This window comes from Taudactylus pleione, unplaced genomic scaffold, assembly GCF_031769625.1.
Source record: "Taudactylus pleione unplaced genomic scaffold, aTauple2 ptg000282l, whole genome shotgun sequence".
Classification (NCBI taxonomy): domain Eukaryota; kingdom Metazoa; phylum Chordata; class Amphibia; order Anura; family Myobatrachidae; genus Taudactylus; species Taudactylus pleione.
This window is the reverse complement of record NW_028284684.1, coordinates 15,169,065-15,195,963: the sequence shown is the minus strand read 5'-3', so window position 1 is coordinate 15,195,963 and position 26,899 is coordinate 15,169,065. Positions and strand designations below refer to the sequence as shown.

Sequence of the window (26,899 nt, the reverse complement as noted above, 5' to 3'; positions counted from 1 at the left end):
AAGAAAATGGAAAGAGCAGAAACATGCACTTTTAAAGATCCCAATCGCAGGCCAGAATCTAAGCCGGTCTGGAGAAAAAGCAAAAAAACGGAACAACTGAAAAGTCCTAGATAGAAAGCCCCGACCGGTACACCATGTCATATAAGAGCGCCAGATGCAATGATAATGCGCAGCCGACACCGGTATTCTGGCGCAAAGCATGGTGGGAATACCAGAGTCTGGAATGTCTCTGCGGTTTCAAGAGCCACCGTGTCAAACGCAGTTGCGATAAGTCGCCTGGACCCTGTTGCAAAAGGTCCAGGCGAAGAGGAAGAGGCCACGGAACGTCTGCCAGGAGGGAACGAAGGTCCGAGAACCAACTTCTCCGAGGCCAGTTTGTAGCCACGAGAATGACTGAGGCCGACTCACGTTTTATTCTTTTTAGTAGACGAGGAATTAATGGAATTGGAGGAACAGGTAAACCAAGTCGTAGGTCCACGGAACTGTCAGTGCGTCGACTGCCTCTGCCTGCGGATCCAGAGTTCTTGACATGTATACTGGGAGCTGATGATTCAATTGAGACGCCATGAGTTCCACCTGAGGATGACCCCATCAACGTACTAGTGCGTGGAACACTTCTGGGTGAAGCTTCCATTCCCCGGGATGTATATCCTGTAGGCTTAGGTAATCTGCTTCCCAGTTGTCCACTCCTGGGATGAAGACTGCCGACAGGATTACCGACTGACTTTCGGACCACCGGAGAATCTGAGTTACTTCTCGCAGGGCCATGCGACTGAGTCCCGCCCTGGCGGTTGATGTAAGCGACGGCCGTCGCGTTGTCTGACTGAACTCTTACCGGAAGAGACCGTAGAAACTGTGCTGCTTCTAGCAGAGCATTGTAAATTGCTCTGAGTTCCAACACATTTATGGGCCACCGTCTTTCCAGTGGGGACCAACGGCCCTGAAAATGATAGTCGAGGACCACTGCTCCCCATCCTCAGAGGCTGGCGTCCGTTGTTACTATAATCCAGCCCCACACTCCGAATCTTCTGCCCGCCAAGAGATTGTTGGATTGTGTCCACCAGAGTAGAGCCACCCTGGTAGCCGGGGCCAAACGCATCCGATGTAGTTTCAGGTGAGATTCTAACATACAAATTCCACAAGAAGGAGAAAGAATGTCCTTTATTGGCGCACAAAAGGGTAAAATGATATAGATTAAAATATTACCTTTATTAAATTATTTAAAACCTTACTATAGTGAAATATCAATAAAATAGATTAAGATTTTGTGAAAAAGAAATAGAAAAATGTGAATAAAAATTAAGCTGACACTTTGGCCAACTGCTTATCCTATGAATAAAGTATTTTATATTCTGAGTGTTCATGACTCTTGTAATTAATGTATATATTAATAACTGCTCAAAGATAAGTAAATGGTTACTGAAATGCTGAACATATATTCACCCTAATAGTTATATTGTAAAAATTGATCTACAATGGTATGTATAACTCTGATGGAAGGACCAAGCCGTTCTAACTAGCCATAGAAATTAATGCTAGTCTGAAGCCATGTTATTTCCACACCCCACACACTGTCAATATTGAAGATGATACTGTATACCTATTAATATTGAAACATTTGTTGCTAATTACAAACAGGCTGATTCCTGTGGTAAGTGAATGAAAGGCTTGTTATCAGATCAACCAATTCCTCCAATTAAACTTAAAGGTTTACTCATATCACAGTATATTTTCTACCAACATACTGAGGAATAAATAATGCATGAGGTTTTACAAAAGTGTTTATTGAATTAATATGAAGCCCCCCAAATATTTTATGAGGACATCAATTTAGTGTTCATCTGTTGTTTGGGTATCAATTACACACTACATTGCATGCATTAATTCTCCCATTGGTTAATGCTGATCAGCGTGATTACAAATCCTAATAATGTTGTCCCTTCTATATAAGATATTATTTGCTATATTGCTAAATTCCTAAAGAAGAAGGGATTCAGAGTGTCCTTCTCATCATACAGTAATACCTCCGTACATTGTAATGAGGTAGCAGAGGAATGTCTTTCATCCTTCTGGTCTTTAGCCTGTACACCAGCCTCAGACCTAGATACGGAGCTTTACTGATCAGCTTCGTTTGCTGTCAGTTGTTTCACTATATTAAGGTTTTAAATAATATAATAAAGGTTATATTTTAATCTATATCAATTTACCCTTTTTTGCGCCAATAAAGGACATTCTTTCTCCTTCTTGTGGAATTTGTATGTTAGAATCCTGTTATTGTCCCTGGCGGCACCTCCAATGGAATATTTAATTCAAAAAAGTTTATTATTGATGGGGTTTATAATCAATCTTGCTAGTGCAGTGGTTTTTCCCTTTCTTTGATGTATACTGCGTGATATGCTGAATAGTTTCGGGTGAGATCCTGACCCGTGATAGCAGGTCTAACTGGAACACTCGGGAGTGGAATCGTCCGAATTGTAGTGCCTCGAACGCAGCTACCATCTTCCCCAAGAGACACAGACAAAGAAGCAAGGACACCCTCTTCGGTCGGAGGACTAACTTAACCAACAACTGCATATCCTGGGCTTTGTCTTCCAGAAGGAAGGTCCTCTGTAATGCCGTATCCAGGATCATCCCCAGAAATTGGAGTCTCTGGGACGGACTGAGATTAAATTTCTTTAAATTGATTATCCAACCGTGTTGTATTAGAGTCTGGTATGCCAGGGAAGCGTGGTCCAAGAGAAGAGATTCCGATGGAGCCTTGATTAACAGATCGTCCAAGTAAGGAATAATGTTCACTCCTGATGACCGAAAGTGTGCAATCATGACCGACATAATTTTGGTGAAAATGCGGGGAGCCAAGGATAACCCGAACGGCAATGCTCAAAACTGAAAGTGATCTCTCAAGATTGCAAAACGCTGGAAGGCCTGATGCGTTTCCCAAATGGGTATATGGAGATAGGCATCTTTTATATCCAGTGAAATTAGGAACTCCGCCGGTTCCAAACTCCCAATTACAGACTGAATTGACTCCATATTGAAGCGATACATCTTCAGGTACAGGTTTAGGGACTTTAGGTTTAAAATTGTTACTTACTGAACCATTCGGTTTGGGCACCACAAAAAGGTTGAGTAAAACCCCATACCTCGTTGATGCACAGGAACCGGAACTAGCACTTCTGATTGTTGCAGAGACTGGATAGCCTCCTGCAAGACCTTGGCCTTGTCTATAGGTATTGGCAGACTCGTAGTGAAGAACCAATTTGGAGGAGGGACTTCGAAGTCTATTCGGTACACCACAGAAAGCAGTTTACGATTCCACATGTCTGAAGAGGTCTGGTTCCAAACCTGTTGAAAATTCTGCAAGCGAGCTCCCACCACCGGAGATCCCAGGTGGGACGGAATACTGTCATGCCACCTGTTTCTCAGCTGGTTTCTGCTCCTGTCGACGTACAACTGTATGTAGGCGACCTCTACCTCTGCTGCCCCTTACCTGCGTGGGAGCACCTTGGGCCCTACCACGAAATAGCCGTGGCGGACGAAAGGAATGAAATGAGGGACCAGTGTATGTTCTCTCCTGGGAGCCGGAGCGGTTGAAGGGAGAAAAGAAGACTTGCCACCCGTGGCCTGGTATAACCATTTGTCCAATTCTGGGCCAAAAAGCATATCACCCGTGAACTGTAAACCCTCAAAAGCACGTTCTGCGTCCGCCTGCCAAGAGCGCAACCAGGGAGCTCTGTGGGCAGAAATAGCAGAACCGGATATTCACGTACTGATCTGACTGATAACCTTGGAAACCGCGCCCAGATAAACTGCAGACTCACGGATGTGTTCTGTTAATAGACGTAACTCTGCTCTGGAAGTACAAGTCCAAGCCTGTAATCAACTGAACCGCCAAGCAAGTTACAGCTTTGTTAACCCAGGCGCTAACAAGCGTAGGTCTAAGTTAAGCTCCCGCTGCAGTATAAATAGATCGTAGTATTGTCACCAACTTTTGATCAGAAGGGTCCTTAAGTAACGTAGCACCCGGAACTGGAAGCGTTGTTTTCTTAGAAAGACGGGAAACTGACGCATCAACCGGAGCAGGTGTTTCCCACTTTTCCATCATGGATGATGGAAAAGGACAGCTGGATGTGAAACGACGTGGAATCTGGAACCTATTATCCGGTTGTTTCCAGCCAACAACAAGCTGTTCTTGAAGCTGCTTCAAATAATTGAAACTCCTGGGCTGCAGGAACTATGGGCCTGATTCAGACGCGCTCGCTGAGACCTTCATTCGCTCTGGAGCTCACAACAAAACGGGCCGGCTGTTGATGTTGATCGACAGCTCGCTCCGTTTTGTAGGCGGGTAGGGGGGGTGGCTGCACAAACAGAGGCGTTCCCGAAGGAACGCCTGCCGTTTGTGGGCGTCCCTACTGACATCACTCGTGCTATATTAGAGCTGCTATTATTATTATTCTATTAGAGCTGGAAGTCCACTTGGCATTGCGAGTGCTGAAACCCTACCTGCACCCACAGCTTAGCTGTCGGACAGGAAAAAAAAAAATACTCCCCGCCCTGATTCAGAGCGTGCGCTTGCAAATAGCGAGCGCCTCTGAATCAGGCCCTATGTCCTCAGGTAGATTAAGGATCTGCCTGACCGCCATAATTAAAAGGTTCCACCCCCGTAGAGGCAGATTCCAAATCTTGAGGTGCAGGACCGTCATCATCCAAAACCTCCTCCAATTCACCTTCCTCAGTATCCTCATGTGCGAGGAGTACCTCGTCCGACTCCTGACTGGAGAGCAGTCGTAAGAGGATGCTTTTGAGTAGGTTTATTTTATAGGAAGTGGAGGGTACGGTAGCCATGGTACCCATAACCTGTACCAGGCTGTCTAGAGACCTGGTAAACCCTGCCACCCAAGGGGGTTGTTACATTTGGAACAGACAAACATCTTAAGAGAAGCCTTAGTCCTGCTCGTCGTTTATACTACACAGTCATACAGACTCTATGCAGAAAAAGAGACAGTACACATATACAGATATTGATAGTATACAGAGACAGAAGGAAGAGGTTGGGAACAGAGGGGGAGATGACACCACACCCCTCCCCCACAGGTGAGAATGCCCTGCTCACTATATACACCCCAGTTGCACTCACAGCCCCCTTTGCTAAGGATCTTGCAGTAAGGGATGGGAACAGAAGAATCCAGCCTTTTGTTTGTATGCTGCACTTCCTGAATAAGGGAGAGATGCAGGTATGTAATAGTTAAAACGGCAGCCACGCTTTTTAACACAGCAGCTTGTCGAGTATAGAGAGAGCGCCCGCGCTGATTAGGCTCCGCCCCCCTTCATCATGCCCTAAGGGCTCCAATTATGGCTGTGTGGCCATTACCTCCCCGTCCACACTACACCGTGTGTATAAGCGGGGAGAGGGGAGAAACAAGGAGCCGCGTGTAGTGCTGTTTAACTGCGCTATGCACATACTAACACAGCGCAGACATGCTGTTTTAGCGCTGGACAGCGGGGCAGGAGCCAGGGGGTGCGCAGCTAGTTACTCACTGCGTGTCCCCGGAGGTCTCTCTCGGCAGGTCAGCACTCTCCTCTTCTTGCTGTGGAGATGTGCTGCGGCGATAAGGAGCTGACAGGTGTTTTTAGAATAAGCCCTGTGCACTCCTTCCTGATCTAAAAAGAAAATCAGGGCGCCAGGTACCCGGACCCCACCTTTTAGATAGGTGGCGAAGGGTAGCTAAATAGGTGTGTAAAAGATGCTTGAAATAAAATAAAATAAAATTAAATTAAATGTATTGCTGGAGCACAGCCTGCAGTGGCCAGCTCCTAGGGCACATTTTCTAAACTGAGGGCTGGGGGGGAATATAGGGTGACGAGCTTCACACTTTTAAATTAGTGCCAGCTCCAGCTATCCAACTCTATACCCCAGTGTAATCAACTCCAGTGTAACCTAGTGGATGAAAGAGAAACAAAGGGGTTGGTAACAGTGGATGCAAAATTATACAAACTCCATAACAAAAAAAAAAAAGTTCACAGGAACAAGCTTAGTGTGTATGACCACACTGGCCACAACTGCAGTTCAAAATCTGTAGGAGTGGTTTGGCATGAACCTGATCCTGAGCTACTTGGATCCGGTTCGTGCCAAACTACTCTGTGCCTAGCTTAATGGCTAGGCACAGAGGAAGGCGGTCTTGGTTTTGCCAACAATGAAGTATCACACTGGTATCAAAGAATGAAACAGTTTTAAATATGTAGAGGTAGCTTTCTGAAGACTTACAGTATGAATGGAGAAGGAAGTTTGATAAAAAAATAGGTATAGGCTCAATGTTGTTTTTGGTCTTAAGATTTTGATGTATTTAATGAACAGAGGTATAATGTTGGGACTTATTTTTTGGCACCAGTCCTCCCTTTAATGCATTAAGAACCCATCGGTAGATGAGTTAACAGGGAGGTGGGGGTTCAGCAAAACCAGCACTATTTTAAGCATGTTTCTTCTTCTTCTTATGCTCACTTTTCTTTGTGAAAAGAGCCTCAGTGGAAGCAGAATATACCGGACCTGCAGAGCCAGGTATTCTTTAACTAAAAATTTTGTGAAATATAGATGATGATCAAACATGGATTAGGGAAAGTCTCGGTAAGCAGTGGCCCAGTCAGTTACAAGTTCACAACAATGCAACAAATAGGAGAAACCATTTAGCTGAAGCACATCATTCTGAAGCAATCAACTCCAACTTGCTGCTTATTAAAACATATATTAATATTTTGGATACAGCATAAAGACAAACATCCAAACCAGACTCCATCACCATCATAAAGACTAACACACCGATTTATATAGCACAAAGCAAAACTCGGTTTGTGCTTTGTTTAGGAAAGATCCTATCTAGGGGGGTCTTCTTGCAAGGCACCAGTTCAAAAAATAATAATACCCAATTGATAATTAAAAAAAAAGCCTTTATAGGTAATCTGTGCCCTGGTACATCTTATCTGAAGTTTACATCTGATAGTCTTAATCCTCTTCAACACACATTTCCTATAGCACAATGAGGTTTTACTTCATGGAGTTAAAGATTCAGTTTTTTATTTTAATAACTCAAAATGTACCTACAACTCGGTTTTTACATTAACAATATAAGCTGGGCAAAAGCCTAATTGCAACGCAACTCTTCATCCTCAGACAAAGCTCTTCTACATCGCCAACATAATTTCTGTCCACATATTCTCCAGCTCACTCTGCTCCTCCCCGACCACCTCTACTCTAGTCACTTCCTCTGCCTCCCGCAACTTAGATTTCTCCCATGCTGCCCCACTGCTCTGGAACTCACTCTATCAGACTTTCTGCCAGTCTCCACAACTTAAAATGAGCCCTTAAGACTCACCTCTACATAAAACTATAACTCATTACTTTGCTCCTCTACCCACCTACCCTCTCCCAACTCATCCTCTCTGTGACACCTCTACCCCTTAGACTGTAAGTCCATATGGGCAGGTCCCTCTCCTCCTAGAACTATCACCAGTACACCTTGTTCCCCGGTCTTCCCCATCAGACTCTGTTCCTGTCTAGTGGACATCGTGAGTTGCTCTACCTTATCATCTATCCTTTCAACTATCCTTGGTTTTGTCATTGTACTAATAGCTATCCTATGTATTCTTGTATATGGTTTACCACTGTATACCTTATGGCATCCTATAAATTATAGTACAGATACAGCTACAAAACTAGGATGTTTCTCAAAGGTACAGTAAGTATGATGCTACCAGCACATGGGAGGATTACAATAGACAGATGCTTATAGCTCAGGTTCAGGGACTGGAGCCTCCATTCAGTTCTGTAGAGGGTACAGAAAGAAGAAGAAAAAAAGGGAGTGGAGAGTTTGCCAACTACATAGAGGGGGCTCTCGTTTTTATGTGACAATGTTGCTTTCATTGACTTATCTATTACAGCCTCAGAATAAAGCTGCATTAATCACATGACAACAGTTGGCGTGACTGGTTTATGGGAGAGACAGCTCAGATTCTGCACTACAATCAATATCTATTTCGGCCACTGAACTGCTCGTACCAATAAATGTTCAAAATATCCAAAGTCATTGTAAAAAAAATGCATAAATGATGTACTAATTATTTTCCCTGAAACGAGCAGTTGTAAGAACAGTCTCCCTAATTCCCCAATTATTTAGACTGGAGACACTGATACCTTTGCTTCTTCACTGAAATTTTAAAACCTGCCAACACTCATCTTCTAAGTGAATTTTTAATAGACCAAAGTGAACAGCTCTTGTGATAATTATCACATGCAGGGCCGGATTATGGGTGGGGCGATAGGGGCGGTCGTCCAGGGGCCCCCACACAAATTCAGTGTAGTGCGGACCGCAGTAGTGCAGTCTACACTTCACACAAAGCAAAGAACACACTGCTGCCGGGTGCCGGTGGTGGTGTGTTTGTTGTTACTACAAACACACCGCTGCTGACACCCGGCGGCAGTGTGTTTGTTTTGGCAGCCAATGAGAGTCACACAGACTTTCATTGGCTGCTGCACCCACGGGGGGAGCTGGGTTGGAGCTCACTCATGAGCTCCGCTTTCCGGCTCCCGCAGTGGGTGATGGGAGAGATGTCATGACGTCTCTCCTCATGACATCTCTCCCATAGACTGCCTGCCGGAGGAGCGGATAGCAGCGGTCGCGGCAGGAGCGACAGGATTCAGGTAAGTGGGTTTTTTTCTTAATGTATTTGTAAGGGGGCACTGGCACTGCATGGGGGGGCACTACCTAGAGCACTGCATTGGGGGGCCTCTACTAGGGGCACTGGCACTGCATGGGGAGCCACCACTTGGGGCACTGCATAGGGGGGGGCGCTCTACTGGGGGCACTGGCACTGCATGGGAGTGGTACTACTGGGGACACTGGCATTGCATAGGGAGCCACTACTGGGGGCACTGGTACTGCATAGGGGGGTCACTTCTGGGGACACTGACACTGCATAGGGGGGCACTGGCACTGCATAGGGGGGCCACTACTGGGGGCACTATTATAAGGGGCCCTCATAGGGGGGGGGCACTACTGGGGCACTGCATAAGGGGAACTACTACAGGGGGCCTGCATAGGGGGGACCATTACAGGGGGCACTGCTACTGGGGAGATTGCATAAGGGGCACTACTACAGTGGGAATTGCAAGAGAGGCATTACTACTGGGGGCATTAAGGTGTATACAAAGAAATAAATGTTCCTAGGATGACAAAAAAACGGTGGTATATAGGGGCCCCAACAAGTTTGTTGCCCAGGGGCCCCCACAGACCTTAATCCGGCCCTGATCACATGCATAAGAATAAAACGAACAAGGAAAAATGGCATCCTCTTCATAGGCAAACCAGTGTGTTTGTAAAGGGAATACATTTCATATTTAATGTTGTCCACAGTATGAGTGATTTTTAAAGGGGACATAGAGTACACTCTATATTTGCAGCACATTAATTTAAAACCAATGAAGTAGATACAAAAATGGACTTATAACAAACTTTTCATTTGGACTCCAGGGGAAAATAAAATGTAGTTAAAAACATTTCCTATATAAAAGTCAAATAAACATAATATACGCATAGTACGAGAGAAACTTAGGAGCTCAGAGGAAATAAGATTCAGGTATTGTTTTTCCTATCATTCCGCACAGTCATTTGATCAGTGTATATATAAGGGGCATTGTTTCCTATGAGGACAACAACAGACTGATAATGATAATGAGATGCATGTCCTTTGGAAAGAGAGGGTGGGGGTTCCAAGGTTGCAAAACCATTTAAGAAATTGCTCAGTTTGCTTCAATCCACATGAGAAACAACAACAACTGATGGTCAGAGCATGCACCAAGGCCGGAAACTTCCCAATACCCCAGGAACACTGTGGATAACACTTGTTGACAGCAAAAGGTTTCTGTACTATGTCTCCACTCACACCTACCTAAATCTGCATTCTGCTGAGGTGCAGAAGTCTCTTCATTGGCCTCATTTGCCATGGACCGTGTAATACGTCCTTTGCGGCGGCCTTGGCTGTTGGCGGTTTTTCTTCCTTTCGAAGTCACCGTTTCTTTGTCGTCATTCTCTTCACCAGAAGTGTCCTCATTTTTCTCCCTAAGGAAATTATTTGATGAAGTTACAATTTGAACTACATAATGATTACCGAATCAAGATGTAATTCTGTTGGAGAATGGTTTCTATAATGATTAGATGTATGTAATATATTTCCTATAGAGGAACATTACATGCAAGGATGTTCAATGACATTCATACACTCAGTATCACCCAACAATATTGAATATATTATTCACTTTGGAAACCTAATGTACACATTACATTTTTGTAATATATTTCATTAGAAAATTTTCCTTGATTATTTTTGTTTTGTTACGATGACTAATGTACTATAGAAAATTATGTGTATTACTGATACATACTCACTGATGGCAACATCCAAACATGGTGCATTTTCCTCAGTGAACACTACAACACCACTTGTCAAAGGAGTTATCTATCAATCTATACTGCAATTATACTGAGGGCTGCTGTAACAATCAGCTGACTTACCACAGATACAGCTGGTTAATTTTCATGATCCATAGGCCATTTATAAGAACGGTCCCAAGTATACTTACAGCACATATCACAGTGAAAAACAGATCAATAGTTTGACATTGACCAGGATAATACATCATGGGGTCTATTTACTAAGCCTTGGATGGAGATAAAGTGGACGGAGATAAAGTACCAACTAACCAGCTCCTGGAATTTTTCAAACACAGCCTGTGAAATGGCACTTAGGAGCTGATAGGCTGGTACTTTATTTACGTTCACTTCATCTCCATCCAAGGCTTAGTAAATAGACCCCCATGTGTGAAGGTTACTGTCTGTACAATAATGCTCTTCACTGAAAGCTGAAACAACTTGGAGTAGTAGACACCTGTAGCTCATACAAACGGTCTCCCCAAAATATACTATAAAGGAAATACTTTGAAAAATGTAATCATATTTAATTTTATACAACACAACTAAATTGCACAATTAAGTCATGTAACAACTTTATCTTTAAACCCTAAATAAAAGGCACCTACTTCCCAAGCTCTTCTTTGTCATTTTCCAAATCTTGCTTAAACTCTTCTTTATCAACCTCTTTCTCTTTTTCATCTTTCTCTTCCTGGGTACTTCGGGTCATCTGCTGCTGACAGAAAAGAAATGAGTGTTAAATGTAAAATTGACCGGGACACGTAAAAGGGAGAACTACTTGTGCCTGTAATGGTGGAAGAAATCATTTAATTTATGAGGGTCTAGAAACAATGTCATTTTCTTTATACATAGTGCAAGTTCAAAACTACAGGATGCTGCGTCTTGTAGGAAGAATTAATGTGTATGAGCATCCTGCCCATATCCAAAGGGCATCCACTTGGCTTCCAGGTATGAAAAATGACTAAGACCGTCTAGTAAAATAACAACAAGGTGTCAGGGAACAGTCTCACCCTTGGGAGGAGAAAATAACACAAGTTATTTTACTTTTAGTTTTCAATAAGCATGCATTCTTATTAGACAATATAGACTGTATTAATGGTGACACAATTCCAAAACAGTCGAACAAACAAATGCAAGATCCAATTTAGGTTTTCTGGAATAAAAAAAAAAATTATATATATATATATATATAATCTGGCATTTGCCAACTGGTTTTTACACGTGAGTCAATAAAGTGCTGCTTTTCATAATTGATCTATGAGTGCCCATTCTTTTGGATATTTCTATAAATGGACTGGAGGGCTAATTTGTTGCGCCAATCAATTCAGCAGCACCTCTGAAGGTGTGTATCCACTAGCAGACTGTGAAACGACTGCACGATTACGACATTGTAATCGTGCAGGCGTTTCACAGTCTGTGCTGTGCCTACATTGAATGTTCAGTCGTTCAGTGTAGGCACCTCAATTATTGCCGAACATTGGCAATCTGTTGTTATCCGCAGATTGACCAGCATGTTCGGCCGATTACTGATGTCCGAAATGCATCGCTGGTTGTTTCCAACATTGATTTGCACAATTTGTGCCCGATTACTGAGCGATTGCACGATTATAATGTCGTAATCGTGCAGTCGCTCAGTAATGTCGCGTAGTGGATACGCAGCATAAGAGAGTCCCCTGTTAGTAGGACACAACCGTAAAGATATCCAAACACAATACTTAGAAGGCGCTAACAAATGGAATGTTTTGTACAATTTAATACCAATACAAAATTCATAATGGATATACCACTGAAAACTTTCAGCTGACAGATATTAGAATTGAAGAATTCTTATTCAATGTGTGAGATGTCCATTTGTTTCTGTGAACATACCCTCTCAAAGAAATCACCCAACAATGCGGCCAATGATCAAATATTAGTACATCAGAATAATTTTATTCTTGACTAAATTATAAAAATTAGCATAAAAAGCAATTACTTACATCAAATATTTAAAAAGAGGTGTCGTTGATAATGTCTCCATTATATACAGTAATTCCGCACAAATCAGGCATTTATGCTGTTAAGAGTGCCTGAAGGGCCACCACCAAGGCCAATCACCTACTGAATTTTTCACTTGACTTGTTAAACATGAGACTCGTGCAATTAATTTAAGTTTGGTGATCGGTGCTATCTCCAGACCTCAGGGATAGCGATGGGGAACAACTCCCTGTGTATGCAAATTTATATAATGACAAAAACAGGAATAGGTCTTCCCGAAGTTTGGAGATTGCATTGCTTACTACAAAGGAATCTGTGGATGTTGAATCCGTATTGGAAATGGTTACATATCTCAATAACCTCAATATGCCTATCAGGTTCAAATTGGAATATGACTATAAACAGACTAATTTTCTTGGCATGACTGTTTGCCACAGATTTGTGGTGTTGGTACCGGTTGTATAGAAAGATCACAGATATCAATACATATTATATTAGCCATCATCCAAGACTTCACACGAGAGCCTTCCTGCTTCACAATTTATAAGAAATAATTCAGGGACAACTACTATGGAGATTCAAATTCTTGATATGCAACAGAGATTTCTGGAAAGGGGTAATCACCCATATTCCACTGAAAATGTTTATACAGCACTTGAAAACTACATCGGAGATACTGATCATTGTGAAAAACACAAAAGATAAAGATATCTTTGTCTTTCGACATTTGATATAGGCAGCTATGCGACAACTACAGCCATTAAGAAAAATTGGGATATTGTAGTCACAGATCCAGCACTAAAAAATCCATTCTAAAGAAACCCCTTATTGTGTATATGAAGGGATCAAGCTTACAAGGCTTAATTATGCATCCTAATATGTCGGTTCGCAATGACAAAGATCTGATTCCCAGCTAACCAAGAAGTAGTGCAGTTCAAGCACCTAAAACACCCCAGTTGAGTATGGCTACTGGCTGTTTTTTCTGCCACCCACATAGTGGCCAGAAAATGAAAATTCCAATCAAATACAGACTTGCATGTATAACTAATTGTTATTTATATTATCACATACCTGTGCTCTGTGGTATATGTGAGAAAAACCATCAGACCATTCCGGAACCGCATTGCCAATCATTGTTCATCTCTATACACTCGGCCCTTAGATCAGGTGAATCTGATAAATCTGTTGCTAGCCACTTCGTAGAGAAACAACACCAACTAGCATGTTACGCTGAATGGTTATTTATCAGGTGGTACCATTCGAGAGCAAAAATTTTCCAAAAAATAGAAGTGACTTGGATTAATAAGCTAGATACAGTTTGGTCGAAGGGCCTCAATGAACCAGTACATCTGGGAATTTTCGAGTGCACTAAACAATATGGCTTCATTTTTTTTTATTTTATTTTTTTTAAAGTGATCTGTGACCTGTATGGCTGGTAATCATTTTTTATTTCACATGCTATAGACTTTTAGAATATAATATACTAGGAAATGTAATATATATACTACTTGGATTGCTGCTATGGCATTATCAGTGTTCACTGAATGCTTACATTGGATACATACGGTTATGGATGTTCTGTATATGTGGTGCAGAGCCTGGGTGCGGTGTTTAATATATAGGGGTCAATCCAATTAGCCGTGATACATTTGCAGATGCGAGCCAGCATTGCAGCAGCTGTGCTTTACAGCAGCCTGAATTTGCTCAAAACTGCTTGCAGACCCCATAGCGCTACGAGCAAAAATGTGAATTTGGGCTGGGAGCAGGTCATGAGGGGTGTGCAATGCAGTGCCGTTGCATGCCATGGCAACTCGTACCCTTTGGAGCTAATTGGATTGACACCACTGATTGGATTAACAGAACGATTGAGACAGGTGAGAGGTTGTATAATTCTAAAACTATAGAGTATCAGCATATTGTGGCTTGTTCCCATAGTAAAGGGAAGGTGATGAGACTAGTGATTATGCCTCACTCTCTGATTAACTGATATTTTCTGTCTAACTTCCATGATTCTTGTCTGCACATTCCATGATGCACTGCACAACACTCACATCCGGTGGAAGGTGTAGTAGGTATCCCGACAGCGGCAGCCCGGAAAGGGTGAAGACCCCGTTTGTCCCTAAGGTAAGTATCGCTAACCTAATTCTACTCCCTAACCCTAACTCTCCCTTAGGTGTGCCTAACCCTAACCTTCCCCCAAGTGCCTAAACCTAACCCCCCTCTTCCCAGCTGCCTAACCCTAAATCCCCCGGGGGGGGGGGGGGTGCCTAACCCTAACCCCCCCCCCCCCCTCCTCTAGCCTAAACCTAACCCTAAATCTCTCGCCGGGATTAGAGAGAGTCTGGAAGCAGACGGTCGGCATTTAGACCGTCTGCTTCCAGACTACATCCCCCGGTGGAGTGTCTTCCACTTGCTTTCCACTGCAGACAGTTGGATACTAGGATGAGATTTCTAATGTTCCTGGTCAAAACATGGATCGCTGGCTATGCACCATAGGCCCGTATTCAATTTGAGGCGAAAAGCCGAGATCGGCGAAAAAGTTTTGCCGATGACGTAATTTCACCAGGCGGAAAAGTATCGCCGTATTCAATTTGAAAGACTTTCCGCCTAGGCGGAAAGCCAATGCAGTATAATAGGCGAAAAAGTTTCGCCTATGAATAACAGGCAGAAAAAAGTGCACAATTGGGGTTTTGGGGGTAGAACATTGCGGGAACCCCATGCAGCCTTAAGACAGTCCCCCAAAAGAAAACTGCGTCAACATGTTTTTTAAAAAGACTTAACACCCCAAAAAATCACTTTGAATTTGGGGGCGAAAAAAAAAAATGTTGGGGGACAAAGTTCAAAACTAGAGAACTAGACTCCAGGGGGGGTCCCCAAGTATGCCCCAGGTGTTTTTTTCATTGCAGGTGCTTGCAGCAGGTGGATTTTTCACAATTTATTAAACTTAACTTTATCAACTTTTAAATATGCTGTCCCCCATTTTTCAAGTACCCCAAATTTGCTGGAATAATTTATTTTCTGCAAAAAAAACCACCTGAATACTATTCTTCACCACTTGCACAAAAACGCTATTTAGCAGCTATTGAGGCCGTTTAAAAACACCAAATAACTTCAGCAAGCCAAATCGGGGGTAACCATAGCTAACCCCCATGTCAGAGCATCTTTTGGGGGGTGTCAAGCTGATTTCCCCAAATCTGACATGACTTTCCGCTTGTTTACGTTTCACCGGGTCCCGTTTTCGCGTACTTTCAAATTGAATATGGGGATAGGCGGGCGATACTTTTCCGCCTCCCGGACTTTGTCTATTTCGCCAGTTTTGCAGGCGGAAAAGTATCGCGGATCCGCTCAAATTGAATACGGCTCATATATGTAAGCGATATATTTATTTACATGGATGCTCTATGTGATAGTATTAAACACTCCATGTGGATGTTTTTATGCTAACCAATTTGTTCTAATTAATTGAATGTAAATATTGTGCCTTGACAAAGGTCCTGTGAGGACCAGCACTTTGGTGTTTTTCTACTTGCTCCTATGCTACAATAACGACAAATTTCTATGGTACCCCTGTTTTTGACATGTATTTTTGACTGGAATAGATGTTTCCAAGCCACTATATTGCGAGACATCCCAGCATAATATTGGACTTACTATGAGTGTGGACACCATTCGGATAGGTAGATTAATTATGCATATATATATATATATATATATATGCATGAAGGTGCAGCACTCCCCTCTCAATAAATCAAGCAGAGACCAAAGGATCAATAGAACGTTTCAGTACTTTTAGTACTATCTTCAACCATATGCAGATACAAACAAATGGCTCACCTTAAATACACCCCTCTGCCCAATGTGCTAAACACAAGCCAGTCAGATCACATGACAAGACTGACAGCGCCTCCTGATGACGTCAGCAACTAAGCTGTCATCACTACAGGACCACATCACCATAGAAACACATAAACACAAACAGAGCCATGACATATAATGCAATAGCACTGTGCCTGGTTGCCTAGCAACCACAATTACCACAATAATGTACATGAAATGATTGTCAAACGAGCGGAATGGATATACAGCATTACAGGTACCAACAATGTTACATATGTGGATATCAAAACACATTCACAATGATCACAATAATAGTCATTTTTATATACAATGATCTCTTATATATAATATATACATACATACATATAGTCAGGTCCATAAATATTGGGACATTGACAGAATTTTCCGATTTTGGCCTCTATTCACCACAATGGCTTTGAAATGAAACAAACAAGATGTGCTTTAACTGCAGACTTTCAGATTTAATTTGAGGGTAATTACATCCAAATCTGGTGAACGGTGTAGGAATTACAACAGTTTCAATGTGTGTGTGTGTGTGTGTGTGTGTGTGTGTGTGTGTGTGTGTGTGTGTGTGTGTGTGTGTGTGTGTGTGTGTGTGTGTGTGTGTGTGTGTGTGTGTGTATATATATATATATATATATAGCACACCACAAAAAAGGCGTCACTCAGAGACTTGTAAATCTTCAAAGGTGTATTAATGTTATATAGGCATATCAACGTTTCGGGGTCCGCAACCACGTCGTCAGGATACAAAAATAAAGATATATATATATATAAAACAATGAATCCGGAACTCCTTTTAGATGAGATAGCGTCCTCACAATACATGCAACAGCAAGGCGGCACGCGGAGACTTGTAAAGGTACAAAACAGTGCAGTAATTTTATTCAATATATACAGTCAGGTGCATAAATATTGGGACATTGACAGAATTTTCATATTTTGGCCTCTATTCACCACTACAATGGTTTTGAAATGAAACAAACAATATGTGCTTTAACTGCAGACTTTCAGATTTAATTTGAGGGTAATTACATCCAAATCAGGTGAACGGTGTAGGAATTAAAACAGTTTCAATATGTGCCTCCCACTTTTTAAGGGGCCAAAAGTAATGGGACTATCAACTCAAAAGCTATTTCATGGACAGGTGTGGGCTATTCCCTCGTTATTTCATTATCAATTAAGTAAGTGCTATCCCATCCAGTTTGTCAGCTGGCCAAAATTAGAAGCCCATAAGTTTCCCGATCCAACATTATATTATGAATCCTAAGATTCTCAAGCTATTGACCAGGTTGCAAAAAGAAAGAACTAAAAGGGCTTGGCTTCAAAGAAAAGCTACTTGCTTCACACAACTACCTTTTACACTGCTTTAACCCTTTCCATCTGGAACTGCCTACCACTGCCTCGCTCCAACAGTTCACAATCTACAGATCCTACCTAGATCGTGTACAGCATCTAAACTACAAGCAACATCATGGCAGCAATCTCTCCATTGCTACGGACAGTTATGGTGCGTACACATGGCACGATTAAAATGCACGATATGAACGTTAACGATATCGATCATATCGTTATCGTTCTTATTGTGCATTTTTTGGTCCCTTCCAACCCACCAACGACCTGCGAAGCGCGGGCACGTATAGATGATAATTATATCGTCCATCGCCCCTGCATGCAGGGCAACCTGGTTGATATCGACCAGGTTAGTATAGGGACCCGCAATTGTTAAGACGTCGTTGGTGGTGTGCAGGATGATCGATATCGATCATCCAGCACTCTGGTAAGGTGCAGGACGATCGGTCAGCGATATCGTTATCGCTGACTGATCGGACCATGTGTACGCACCATTAGTGTGAGAAGTGTAGCTTGTGGTTCCTTTACTGAAATTTAATTGTACTGTATCAACAGTTATACTTTCCAGAAGTGCTCCAACAAACATTTTATACAAAGGAATGCAGAAGGGGTTAAAATGTGATTTGATATATTATCATTTTCCAGAAACATGGTGGTCCAGTGGTTAGCACTCCTACCTTCCAGCAATGTGGTTATGATTTCCTGACCAGGATCATATATGTGTATAATGTCTGTGTGTGAGTCCTTAGACTGCAAAATCCAACTGTACCAGGGACGTGCACCCTGTCATACTCCTGATATTTGATATAAAAATGATAAGAATAATACAAAGAAGATATTTATAACTTAGAAATATCTTCTTTGTTTATTGTAATCATTCTTATAGTTAACACTCACCAGCTTTGTGGAGCTCCCTGGGACTGCAGGGAGATGAGGAAGCAACAGCTCAGACTTGCTTCTGTATAGTCAGACACTGCTTGCAGAGCAGGGGGTGGGGCCACACCACAGGAAGTAGCTGCACAGAAAGATAGCTAATAGAGGCATGCCTCAGAGTATGGGGGGGCGTGCCCTGAGCACTGATGGACACCTTGGATGTGTCTTGTGACCAGGAAGTGCACTGCAATGTTTAGAGATCAAAGCTTTCAGCAACAGCAAGAGAAGACACAATGATGCAGGTAGGAGAATCAATGAACACTGAAGCTTAGTGTAGTGAGGGGATACAGTGAGTAGGGGGTGAGACAGGCTCCCAGCACTCAGACCCATCTTCATGTGTGCCTCCCCAGCTACTGACCTAGCCGAACGTCACTGATTTGTACTGAAACTGAAGGACACATTCTCTATACATTGTTGAGGAATTGGTGGTGCAATTTAAATAAGTGACAATAAAATTACTGCGGCACCACTTCTGCATTTAGTGGATTTGCCAATCAGTTCATTTTGTTTCTGATAAGTATGGAAGAGCATCTCCAGCTTTAGTAACACAGCCTATGGACCACTAGAGGGTTACAACCCATCCTTATTGGCCCCTGGCCGATGAAATGGACAGAAGTAATAAAAAGAAGCAGCAAGGGCACAGGCTGGTACAATGGCTGTAAAAAGTGTTCACACTGACATTTTTCTAATTTTATTTTTCTTAAGTGATGCAGTGTGGTTTCAATTCTTTGTGATGTACCTGCTGGCACTGCCATGATGTCCGGCTGTGCACATATCACCCAGTTACTGTAGTGCCAGGCAAGTATGACAGGAGAAGGCAGGGAGGGGGCGAAAGGGAAGAGGGATGAAGCGGAGCGGGAGCAGCTGAGGTGTCCCGGATCCATTTACTAGTGATCAATAACTGCGGGACCCTTGTTTACCGTAAATATGAAAAACTTTGAAGTCCCTTTACAATATTGTGTATATCAATGGTAGAGATTCTAGAACTCGTACATTTTTTATGATGTAAGCAAATAAACAGAAAACTGGCAAAATACAGCATGTAGATTTTATAGGCAATTTATTGAACACTGGCTATGCAGGGCATAGCTCTGCATAAAATAGTAGATCATTTGGGCTATACTTAAAAATATCCCACAGTGAAGACTTTCCTGTCATTTTTGTTATAACCAAAAAAAAATATGAGATATAGTAAGAACTTACCCTTGTTATCTCTATTTCTACGAAGTCCATAGGGTTCCACAGGATACCTTGGGGGTATAGGTTTGACGTCAGTCATCGGGCACCATAGAGTTAAGCTTTCAGCCTCCCAGGATGCACTAGGGTCCCCCTCCTATACCCCGCCCCCGAGCCAAGGCACCTCAGTTAGTTACCAAGCCATAGGCCGGAGGAGGAGAAGGAAGAAAGAGAAAAAAGATCTGGACACACACAAGAATCACATTCTCACCAGAGGGAGACGGAAAAACCGGTGACCAGAGCAAAGCCCATCTGCAGCACAGGTGCGACAGGGCGGGAGTCCTGTTGAACCCTATGGACTTCGTAGAAATAGAGATAACAAGGGTAAGTTCTTACCATATCTCATATTTTCTACTTCAGGGTCCATAGGATATCCACAGGATACCTTGGGGATGTCCCAAAGCAGTATCCTTTAAGGGTGGGGACGCTCCTGTGCAGAAAGGAGAATCCGCCGCCCGAAGGAAGCATCCTGAGAGGCGAAGGTGTCAAACCTGTAATACCTCACGAAGGTATGGACAGAGGACCACGTAGCAGCCTTGCAGATCTGGACTGCAGAGGCACCACGTCGAGCTGCCCACGAAGGACCCACAGAGCTAGTGGAATGAGCCTTCACAGAAGGAGGAACCGGCAGGCCTTCATGAAGATAAGCTTCAGAAATAGCCATACGGATCCAGGCCGCCAAAGTTTGCTTTGAAGCAGGCCAACCCTATTTACGGAAGCCATAGAGGACAAACAAGGCGTCCGACTTCCTAAACGAAGAAGTGCGGTCAACATAAGTCCTTAAGGCCCGCACAACATCCAAAGAGGCCTCACCCACGGAAAGACCAGGTGAGTTAAAGGCCGGAACAACGATTTCCTCGTTAACATGAAACTGGGAAACAACTTTGGGAAGAAACTCGGGCCGAGTGCGGAGCACTGCCCTGTTCCCATGAAAAACCAAGAAAGGGGATCTACAAGAAAGAGCCCCTAAATCAGAAACACGTCTGGACGAAGCAATAGCCAGAAGGAAAACAGTCTTAGCTGTTAGCCATTTAAGATCCACTGAGCCCAGTGGTTCAAACGGCGGTCCCTGGAGAGCCCTCAGGACCACAGCCAAATCCCAAGGCGCCACAGGTGGAATAAAGGGCGGCTGAATGCGGAGAACACCTTGCATAAAGGTGCGCACATCCGGGATTGTAGCAATCCTACGGTGAAACCAGACAGACAGGGCCGAAACCTGTACCTTCAAAGAAGCAAGGCGAAGCCCATGGTCTAGTCCCGCTTGTAGGAAGGCGAGTATCCGAGATAGACGAAACTCCCGCGGTGCATAACCTCTCGGTCGACACCACTGGAAGAACGTATACCACACGCGATGGTATATCCTCGCGGAAGACGGTTTCCGAGCTCGTAACATGGTACGCACTACAGAACTGGAAAACCCCCTGGACCTCAACATGGCTGTCTCAACAGCCACGCCGTCAAAGACAGCCGAGTCAGGTCCGGGTGAAGACAAGGACCCTGTGACAGAAGGTCCGGTCGTAGCAACAACCGTAGAGGACTGTCCACGGACAGACCCTGAAGGTCTGAGGACCAGTGCCGTCTGGGCCACGCGGGAGCTATCAACAGGAGCGTCCCTCCTTCCTGTTTGAATTTCCGGATTACCCGTGGAAGAAGGGAGACCGGAGGGAACAGGTATGCGAACCGGAACGTCCACTGGACGGACAGAGCATCCACCAGAGACGCCCCTTCGTCTCTTGTGCGAGACCCGTACACCGGCAACTTGTTGTTGTGCCGGGACGCCATGAGATCTATCTCTGGAAGACCCCATCTGTCAACCAGCAGTTGAAAAACGTCCGGGTGCAGGGACCATTCCCCTGGATGAACGTCCTGGCGACTTAGAAAGTCCGCCTACCAATTTAGCACTCCCGGAATGAAGATCGCTGATATGGCCGGAAGATTGCGCTCCGCCCATACCAGGATCCGAGAGACCTCCACGAGAGCCGCCCGACTTCGGGTTCCTCCTTGCCTGTTTATGTAGGCCACGGTGGTAGCGTTGTCCGACTGGACCTGTACCGGACGACCCTGGAGAACCCGATGTGCCTGATGGAGAGCACTGAAGACCGCATGGAGTTCCAAGATATTGATTGGAAGCTCCGCTTCTGTCGGCGTCCACCTGCCCTGGAACAAGTGTGGACCCGAAACTGCTCCCCAGCCCCGAAGACTGGCGTCCGTTGTCAACAGGACCCAATTCGGAACCCAGAACGGACGTCCCACGCTGAGATGGGTCGTCTGTAACCACCAGGCAAGGGACAGACAAACCTCCGGGGTGAGCACAATCGTCTGGGACTTCAGAGACTGAGGCAGCCCGTTCCACTTGGACAGGATCAGGTGCTGCAGAGGTCTGGAGTGAAACTGGGCATATTCCACCATGTCGAACACCGACACCATGGAGCCCAGTAACCTCATCGCCGAGTGTAGAGACACCCGGCGGCTGTGCAGACAACTGCGCACCCTCGACTGTAAAGCAGAGATCTTTTCTCCCGTCACGAAGATCCTTTGCTGTTCCGAGCCCAATAAGGCTCCGAGGTGCAGAATCCGCCGAGATGGGATTAGAGTGGACTTCTGCCAGTTGATTAGCCAGCCGTGCCGTTGCAGTAGCGCAATGGTCAGGTCCAAGTGGCGTAGAAGGAGCTCTGGAGATCCAGCCACCAATAAAAGGTCGTCCAAGTACGGCAACATGTGGACTCCCTGCAGCCGCAGAGAAGCCGCCATGACCGCCATCACCTTGGTGAACACACGTGGTGCTGTCGCCAGGCCAAAAGGTAACGCCCAAAACTGGAAGTGGTCGCTGCGTATTGCAGACCTGAGGAACTGTTGATGGCGCAAAAGAATAGGGACATGCAGGTAAGCGTCCTGTATGTCCAATGACACCATGTAGTCCCCAGGTTCCAGCGCCAGAATGATGGACCGTAGGGTCTCCATCCGAAACTTCGGTACCCGCAAAGACCTGTTGAGAGCTTTGAGGTTGAGAATCGGACGATACGACCCATTGGGTTTCTGTACCAAAAAAAGATTTGAATAGAAACCCTGGCCCCTCTGGGAGAACGGAACAGGCACTATAACTCCAGCCTGGAGCATAGTGAGCAATACCTTTCGCAGCTCCGTAGCCTTGTTCCGGTCTGATGGTAGACCCGTGGTGAAGAATCAAGCCGGGGGTCTGTGTCGGAAAGAGAAGGCGTACCCGTGGGAGACCACCTCGAGAACCCAAGTGTCTGTCGTAGTGACCGACCAACACTGGGCGAACTGCAGAAGGCGGCCTCCCACTTTGGGATCCCCCAAAGGGAGGCCCGGACAGTCAGGCCGCAGGCTTGTCATCTGGCTTAGGGCCGGACGTCTGGTACTCCATGCCTGCTTCCGGGGCTTGGCCAATTTCTTAGGGCCAGCCTGTCGAGGAAAAGACTATGGTTTGGGCCTGCCCTGGGCCCTAGATGACCGAAAGGACGATGGTCCAGAACCAGAAGGAGCAGCGGCCGACGGGAGACAAGCCGATTTGGCTGCCGCCAGCGTGGCCACAATCTTGTCCAGATCCGGACCGAAGAGAACTTCTCCGGTAAATGGCAACGCCTCCAAACCCTTTTTGGAATCTGCGTCCGCCTTCCAGAATCGCAGCAACAAGGTGCGACGAGCAGCCACCGCTGCTGAAGAAATTCTAGACACCAGAGTACTAATGTCTAAGGCCGCCTCGTTGATATAAGTGGCCGAATCACGGAGATTACCAATCAACTCCGCCTGTTCGGCCGGACAGTCGGAATCAAAAGACGCCTCTAATGAATCCACCCAGCGCTCCATCGCTCTGGCAACCCAGCAAATGGCCATAGCCGGCCGTGCTGCCCCCCCCCCCGCAAGGGAATAAGCGGACTTCAGGCAGATCTCTACCTTGCGGTCCGTAGCATCCTTAAGGGAGGACATGGATGGCATCGGCAATGTGGCACTACGGACAAGACGGGTCACGTGAGAATCCACCTGTGGAGGGGATTCCCACTTTGCAAAATAATTATCCGCGAACGGTAAAGCCACTGCCGGGCGTCTCTGCGGCTGGTATCTTTTGCCAGGCTGTTTCCACGCCTCCTCTAAATGGTCCACTAACTGACCCGAAAGAGGAAAGACTGTGGCATCGCCCTTCACATCTTTAAAAAAGGCATACTTGGATTTAGCCGCTGGGGGAACTTCGTCCTCAATCACCAAGGCTGTGCGGACTGCCCGAATAAGTCCAGAAATATATACCTTGGACTTAGCGTTCTTAGTATGGAGAGGTTCCTGATCGTAAGGATCCAGAATCTCCCCATCATCAGACGTCCCCTCGTCATCCTCATAAGGAGCCGACAGAGACGCCACCAGCCATTTATGTGGCTGCATCACAGACTCCCCTTGCAACACATCCGACAAGTGCAGTACAGAACTCGTCAGGGAGTTAACCCACGCCGGCTCCTGAGAAACCGGGAGCGGGGAAATAGGGAGACTGTGGGGTACCACAAATTGTCGTGGGAAACCCTGCATGGGTGACGACACCACTGACTGCTGGGACAAACCCATCGGCGTAAACGCGGGCTACGGAGCTAACTGGCCCACTAAGGTTGTAAGCGCCTGAGCGAAACAAGCCCAGGGCGGCTCCTGTACCGGTGCTGTAACCGTAATAGGCCGCGCCATAGACAAACACTGCCGACAGAGGCCCTCCGCGCTACCCTCCCCCTCCGCTAACGGTACTTTACACGTAGTACACTGTAGCCGGAGAGGAAAATCACTTTCAGACATGATGGCACCAAGTATGGTACCAATTATATATTAAATAGGCGATAGACGACCCTGCAGCGCTTAGCAGAAAGGACAGGGACAGTAATAAAGCTGACAATTAGAAGAAAAGTTACAGGCAGCAGCGCTAGCACAGTCACATACAATGCAAAGAAAAATCAATTCCTGCACTAACAGCGCTGATCACTCAACTACGCAGACACAGGGCCTGGTAGGACACAGCGCAGCATACACAGACCTGACCCAAATCGGAGTAGAGGTATTCGGGAGGACCCAGACCACGATGCTTCCGTCCAGTGCTTCCAGCAGAGTTCACCATGCGTTGGAAAGATGGCCGCCGAGGAGCAGAGGGGAGGCTGGCCTGGGGGAGGAGCGCTGCTACAGGACCAGTCGGCAGTGTGCAGAAAGGGCAGTGTGCAGCGGGGGAGGCGCCGGCTGTGAGACAGGGAAGGCGCGCTCCCCTGGCATGCATTTAACCCCCGGGACGCCGCAGCGCTACCGCTCTGCTGCGGTCCGCTGTCCCAGGGGGTAGTGGAAGCGCAGGTTCATACCTGGCTCCACGCTGCAGCCAGTCCCCAGGGAGCCCCCTGCCTTAGACTCTGGACCATGTAACAGCGGGGACCCACCGCGGGACCCCGCTGCTTACCTGCTGTCCCCCTTGAATCCGGCCATGGTCCGGAACATCTGGGGTCACCGCTAGCTGTGACCCCAGATGCTCACCAGCATCCCCGGATCGGTACCGGCGTTCTGGTACCGGCGGGGGTGTAGGGAAGACAGCATGGACGTCAGGACTGACTGTCCATGCTGTTCATCCAGATGTGCAGCCACAGCTGCATGAAGAAAAAGCTTCAGGGTCTCTTCTAGCCCCCACTCCAACAGGTGCACCCGACTCCGGCCGGGCACCAAACGAAACTGAGGTGCCTTGGCTCGGGGGCGGGGTATAGGAGGGGGACCCTAGTGCATCCTGGGAGGCTGAAAGCTTAACTCTATGGTGCCCGATGACTGACGTCAAACACCTATACCCCCAAGGTATCCTGTGGATACCCTATGGACCCTGAAGTAGAAAAACTAAAACAAATTTCCTCAGTGAAGCTTGAAAGTGTTGGTGCAAACAACGGTAGATTGGCTCAGGATCATACCATGCTGCTTCCCATGTCAGCACAACTGAATTTATAGGGTGCGGGAAACTCCTGAGCTGAGCTGGAGGGTGAGAGGAAGTCAGACCAGAGAGGGAGAGAGAGAGTTGTAGAAAATGACAATGGTAGATAGAGATCTATTGGTACTAAATTTATAGTATCAACTCTCCTGGCACTTTGGCCACTCTCTATTGTGCTGTGTCAACTATGCTTCTATCATGTCCCAAGACTTCTCTCACCTAGCTTATTTAAAATATAAAACAAGAAATTAACATACGATTTTATTCATTCTCTCATTAACCATGAAAAGATTTTTCCCATTGTTAGAAAAATAAAGCAACAAAACAGAAATAATACAGTCTCCAATATACATATTGAGAATATATCAATTTAAACTGAACTCCACACTTAGAGTTTTGAGAAATAGTACACTCTAAATATATACAAACAAATGTAACAAGTACACTCTTAATCTTTACAAATAAATGTAACAATAAACCCAAACTGCACTATATTTTGATTTTATGATGTTGAACTAGGACCATTTTTATAATTAGCCTATTGAACAACATTGCAGAGGCTAAGTGACAAGAAGGTACAGTATACTGTATGCACAGCAAATACGGAACACTGGTTATGTCATATACCTTTAGTTCTAGGAAATTTTAAAAATATGCAGGTAGGGTGAATCAGCCAGTTAATGAACACTACCAGTGAATGAGCAATTTCAAGTTTAAAGTATTAAAATAAGCATTCATTTTCTCAGGTAATCATAACAGTATCATTTTATGAAGTCTTCTGGTGTTAGATGGATTCTAGTTGGAGTCTGAAGTTCTATGGCTAGTTTGCAAATGGATTTCTGTTTCTGGTTTGAACTAGTCTGAGCTACTTTGCTCTCAAGATACTAAAGTAATGTACAGTCTAATTTGTACTAAAGACTTTATAAAATAACAGTGTACAATGTTTGCCCCTCAATGCATATGGGTAAAGGCTTTAAAAGAGTTAGACTTTGATACTGAGGTGAAAAACTATGTGGATAGCCTTTGATAAGGTAAGGGGGGGTTCAGTTACTGGATACAATGATCAGTTTTTTTTTCAATAAAATTAACAAATTGTTAATTTATTGGATTTTTGCAAATT

The 26,899-nt window shown here is 45.0% G+C and overlaps 1 protein-coding gene across 14 annotated transcripts in view; it reads right to left on the bottom strand.

The window, feature by feature from the left end:
* NCOR2 (nuclear receptor corepressor 2) overlaps window positions 1–26,899 on the bottom strand; it is a 535,580-nt gene that overhangs the window by 178,222 nt on the left and 330,459 nt on the right. For 12 of the 14 annotated variants that reach the window (XM_088482142.1, XM_088482138.1, XM_088482137.1 and 9 more), the window contains 2 exons: window positions 11,087–11,193; window positions 9,940–10,109 (listed from right to left, as the gene is read on the bottom strand). In XM_088482142.1, the coding sequence (XP_088338268.1) occupies window positions 9,940–10,109; window positions 11,087–11,193 (277 nt within the window). The remainder of the gene's footprint in view (window positions 1–9,939; window positions 10,110–11,086; window positions 11,194–26,899) is intronic. The other 2 variants (XM_088482128.1, XM_088482133.1) reach the window with 1 other exon arrangement.